The sequence below is a fragment of the Mercurialis annua genome, linkage group LG4 (assembly GCF_937616625.2).
Source record: "Mercurialis annua linkage group LG4, ddMerAnnu1.2, whole genome shotgun sequence".
Lineage (NCBI taxonomy): Eukaryota > Viridiplantae > Streptophyta > Magnoliopsida > Malpighiales > Euphorbiaceae > Mercurialis > Mercurialis annua.
The window spans coordinates 32,407,594-32,412,849 of NC_065573.1; the positions used below are offsets into that span (position 1 = coordinate 32,407,594).

General features: G+C 33.6%; 1 protein-coding gene across 2 annotated transcripts; it reads right to left on the reverse strand.

Annotated features, from left to right (window-relative positions):
* Window positions 1–279: 279 nt before the first annotated feature.
* Window positions 280–4,523, reverse strand: LOC126677417 (uncharacterized). Of its 2 annotated transcripts, none has more exons than XM_050372016.2 (11): window positions 4,189–4,523; window positions 4,029–4,104; window positions 3,784–3,894; window positions 3,487–3,603; window positions 2,783–3,130; window positions 2,381–2,703; window positions 2,029–2,128; window positions 1,869–1,928; window positions 1,344–1,430; window positions 945–1,085; window positions 280–805 (listed from the first exon to the last, which is right to left on the reverse strand). In XM_050372016.2, the coding sequence occupies exons 1-11, from the start codon at window positions 4,233–4,235 to the stop codon at window positions 476–478; spliced, it is 1,740 nt and encodes a 579-aa protein (XP_050227973.1). In that variant the 5' UTR covers window positions 4,236–4,523; the 3' UTR covers window positions 280–475. The 2 variants fall into 2 exon arrangements, with proteins under 2 accessions (XP_050227973.1, XP_050227972.1); XM_050372015.2 differs by having other exon boundaries at window positions 3,784–3,897.
* Window positions 4,524–5,256: the final 733 nt, after the last annotated feature.

Below are 5,256 nucleotides of genomic sequence, written 5' to 3' on the forward strand. Positions count from 1 at the left end.
CAGAACATTTTCTTTTTACTAATCAAATCATACCCAATAAATGAATTTTGGGATATATGTTTAATAATATAAATTGACGAGCTGGTTTGGTTCGATTTTTATGCATTTCTAAGAAATTGGTTTAAATTCTATTAGTTTTATGAGTAAAAAAATTTCAAAACGCTTCTAAACACTAACCGATCTGAATCGACTATTTCGATTGAAAAAGTTTAAATTTTGTAAAATCAATTTTGGTCTGATTGCGATCAAACTGAATTCTTACCGCTAGGCTACACAATGGGAAGACAAAGCCATTATTGTCTATTGGATCTAGAGGTAGACAAGGGGCCACTTTGCTTTTACAAACGATATTGAGCTCGTTAGAATGAACATGTCAATTAATTTTACAATACACTGCCTGCAAATTAAGTTAAACTTCTAATTCATAGCCTACCACAAAGATCAATAATCCTGCATAAAATCATACATAGTTAAGTCATACCCACCATGGTTTCTCTGTTAGTTCCTTGGAGAACACATATTGGAACCTAGAGCTGTAAGGTAACCAATCTATGATTTGTGATGCCTTTTTGCTTGATTTACCATGGATGCATTTCTGGATCGAGTCATGGAGTTTCTTATCGACGTTTTCAGTAACCCACTTGAGAAGATCATCTGAGCTAATAGAGGCCTCTTTCGCGAATCGCTCGAGTAATTTGGGTAGAAATACTTTCCTTGACTTCTTCACAACTATATTTGCTTGAAGAAACTCTCTTTTTGCAACTTCTAGCTCATATTTAACACTTGTTGCTGAATACACTCTTAACTACAATACAGAACAGGAAAGCTTTTACTGGCTATAACAAGTTTGTCTTACTGAATACACTCTTGAAAAATCACTATTTATCCCATATTTAGGTATTAGATCGCTATGGAAAAGATGCAAAATGCGGGAAATAAATTACCGCGGGATCAGAAAATGCTCCGGTACAGAGGGCGAAGCAGACTAGGGGTTGAGCGTCCGAAAGACCAAACTTGGAGCTAATAAGTTGCTTTTCTTCACCAGATTTTTTCCGCAATGCAGTTGAAAGGATGGTCTCTAGCCACTGAAAATTGCAAGAGAAATAACATGCTCAGGAATATCTAGTTGATCAAGTAAATCTATCTCTTATATAACTATCAGCAGGCAGTACCATTTGGCCTATAATAGTTTGAATACTGACTACTTTTAGAATGTATTGATAATGTGAACTGGACAATGTTAAAAGAGAAATTAAGGAACTAATTCCAGTTTAACTAATAACAGTATCTAAATAATGCTAATCAAATTTAAAAGAAATTCCAGCACCATGAGAACACCATACCTTTCCAACTCTGGGTGTACGAAAACAAAATATGGACTGCTCTATGGCATTTGCACTAATAATATGACCACCAATGTTATAAGCAGCCTGCACTATACAGAAATGACCATCAATTTTCTCCAAAGCAAGCATATGAAAAATTACCATCACAAAAGAAAACAGGAAAAAAAACAGTGTAGGTAGAAAATATTAAGGGTATGCATTTGTTTCAAACCGAACTTAACATATATTTTAATTTGTTTTCAAAATCAAACCGAAACAATTTATAAGAGATTTTAATTTTTCAAAACAACAAAATCAGGGTTTGGTTGGTTTTTTAGTTTGTTTGGGTTTTCGGTTTGGTTTGTACCAAAAAATTGAAATTGTTCACTTTCAAAATCAAACAAAACAAAATTTTTGGTTCGATTCTGTTATTTGTTTGGTTCAGTTTTTGCACACCGCTAGCAGGAACAAGCTCACTGAATCTGGAAAATATGTTTGATTTCAACTTATTGATTAACAGACAGGAATAAGGAAGTGCACTACCTTATGAAACAAGGCTAACCTTCTCAAAGAGTTGTGAGGAATTCCATATGCTAAATATGCCTGTCAATTATAAAAAAAAAAAAAAAAAATCTCTCTTATAACAAGTTATAAATCACTTAAAATTAGAATTATAGGCATGCAATTTAAATGATTTTTTTACATGCATAATGAGGGCATTGTACACATTGATCCAGAATGCAATTTGTGCATCCTTTTCCATTTTGCTGACAGTCACTTTTTCTAGTTGCTCCACTAAAACTCTGCATTTGAAAAAGTAAGCCCACATTAGCTAAAACTGCAAAACACACCAATAAAATATGTCTAACTTATATAGCTTTACATAGAAAATTGCACGAAATCTGAAGCGGGAAAACAGCTAAACAATTTTTACAAAATTACGTTATAAATATAAACTTTCATAAGCGATTCCAGAAATAAAAACAGAACAGCTAAATGTAGGACTTGATACAATTCTGTGCAACATAGATTGAAGATTATGCGTCAAGATTTACCTATAGTTACTGATGGCATAAGATGCACGAGAGAACTGTGTTTTATCAGTCGAAATCCAAGATATTTCTACCATGGATTTGCAAGACCAATCTCGATAATCTCTGATACCTCGTCTAGGGAGTACAACATTAGTGGATGACCTTGACAACATAGGTGATCTGTCTTTTCCAGGAGTCATAGATGTTGTGCTACGAAGCCAGCAGTATACTGCAGCCATACACCTGACCATTTCCTCAGACAACTTGCTAGGGCATTGGTACAGATGATCTTTCAGAGTTCTGACCATTGAAGTTTTGTCCATGGCTTGAATCTTTTCATGAGCCTGAGATATAACAATGTCTTGGAAGTTAAGTTAACCAAATAGAATAAACTACATGCTGTCAGGTCTTGTAAATACCTACCTTGATCCCATCAAAACAACTCTTCTCTAAATGAATGTCTTTTTTTGCGGTTGATGCAGTAACATCACAAGCCTTGGAGGATCTTTTTGCAGCCTCATTGATAGAAACTAATGCTTGAAGTGGTCGGAGAGGGAACTTTTTCGAAGAGCAGAAGGCGCTTGAAATAATACTAGGGTGTTTTCTGGATGCATTCTTTGTATGAGCAGGAGAAGCCATTCCAGAATTTTGCTCTGAAGGCGCCCGACTCGCGGATTGCTCGAAAATAGTCCTGTATAATGATAGTACATGCTGCTCCCGGTTTGAAACTTCTTCTTCTAATAATTCAATCTCGTCAATTAATTCCTTTGTCTGAGATCAATGAAGAACATTTTAGGTCACTCAAGATGAAATGCATTACAGGTTTATTTATGATTAGACTTAGACCTAATCACTAAAGATATCTAAATATAAGCCAACCTAAAATTGAGTTCATTTAGAAAAACGCTTAAAAAATTTCAAAATTTATATTTATAATAAAATAGTAGTACCATTTTTTTCAACATTGCAAGATAGTTACATGACAAGACTGTTATAACAGTGCTTATTTCTGCATCAATGTGCAGGTCACTAGATGGCAAATAATGAACTATTTACTGCTGCTGCTACTGTTTAGAAGGGAAATAATTCAAGCACTACAACAGTAACCTCTTGATAAAAAAAATCACCTGAGTTGCAAAATGCCTATGACCAGGGGATAAAGTGCTCGAAACTCGTCCCATTGCTCTTTCCAGCATCATTCGCATAGATTTCTCTTGCTGCAACTTTAGCTGCAGCAGCTCAACCTGCACCAAAAATACTTGCACTATATCAAACTTATTGACCCCAACATTTCAGCATTTTACAATTTTCGAAATTTTATAGTATATATTTATAAACTAATCTCATAAAATATCTGGTTAATTTTCCGTTTCAATATTTCCATTTCCGTACGTGCCAATGAAGGAAGCAGTTGCAGAACTTACATCTTTTTCTAAGGAAGCTCGATGATTTGTCGAAGTATTTCTGTCTGTACAAGTAGGATATTCATGGAGAGGACTTCGTGTCCTATTTGCCCTAGTTGTAAATGGCGACATCTGCTAAAATCAGCAGAAAATAACACAAACAGAAGGTGAGTTGATGAGTTCATTCTCTAACTATGTGTTCTTTATCAAGAACAGTCTCTGATCTTAACAAACTATTTAAAGGAACAAAAATCTGATAGTCTCACCTGTGCTCCGTTCCTATCATCCTTGCTTGAACGCAAAGCTCCATTTCTTGAAATCTCCAAGCTCCTCTCAGATGCACTATAATGAAGCAAATTTACTTAACAAGAAATCAAAAAAAATTCTTGCAAATTTTAAAAAAATTATTGATATACTAAACTATACCTTTTAGAACGTCTATGTTGTGCATGATCCATTTCAGTGTTCCTCATTACCAGACAAAGATGGCTCAATTATAAGCAATAAAAACATCAAACTTTCACACTAATTATCAAACACTCTCTTTAAATGGAGATGAAAGATGAAACTGAAAAGCTATACTAAAAACAATATCACAGATATAAATGGGTATATGTCTAGAGAAATCTTTTGGAAGCAAATTTGAAAAAAGAATCAAAAAGAAGAAAATAGGGACCATTATGTAGAAGATGACCGGGCAGTAGATGCTGCTTGAGAATTGAATGGCGTCGCTTTATGGTTGTTGAATGCATTGAATGAAAGGATTTATTTCACTCTGTACCTAAGGAAATTAAGATGGGGCCGATTTTTATTTTTTTTGAAATGAATTGTTTTGAAGAACAGTTGGTTTCACTATTCTAATGAAAAGTATTGTACGTGTCCATGCATCATCATTTCATGCTCATCACTGAATCTCCAGTCTCATGAAGTCAAATTACCCGCCAGAAATATGAGTCTGTGTTACTGGGTCAGAATTACTGGCTTAAGGAAAGGAATACAATGAAAGTAAATCATGAAAGTAAGTATTTAAATTGTATTGGTAAATTTTTAAGGTTCTCCTCTGATGTAACTTTATAATATTTATTTTTCAATTTAAATGTAGTTGAAAATAAATAATTGAATGGTATAGGTAGAGACTGTAATCTTGTCAAACATGATAATTTCACATGTATAAATAGGACAACCTAGTTCACTAGGTAGGATTGTGTATCATTCATGCGTGTTATTAAATATCATATCTAATCAATAAAGAGCATTTATTTTCAATTAAAATATCACTAATTATTGTGATATTTATTGATTGATTAATTATATTTAATAACACCACATGTTGTGCATTTAATGGATGGTTCACAATTCTATATGACGAATTAGGTTCACACGAGTATTTTTCCATAAATAGGAAAGGGAGCACACAGTTGTTTTTCGAGTAAAGTATAATCAAAATTGAATTATTTTATCTTTTCAATTGAATTGGATGAAATAATTAAATCA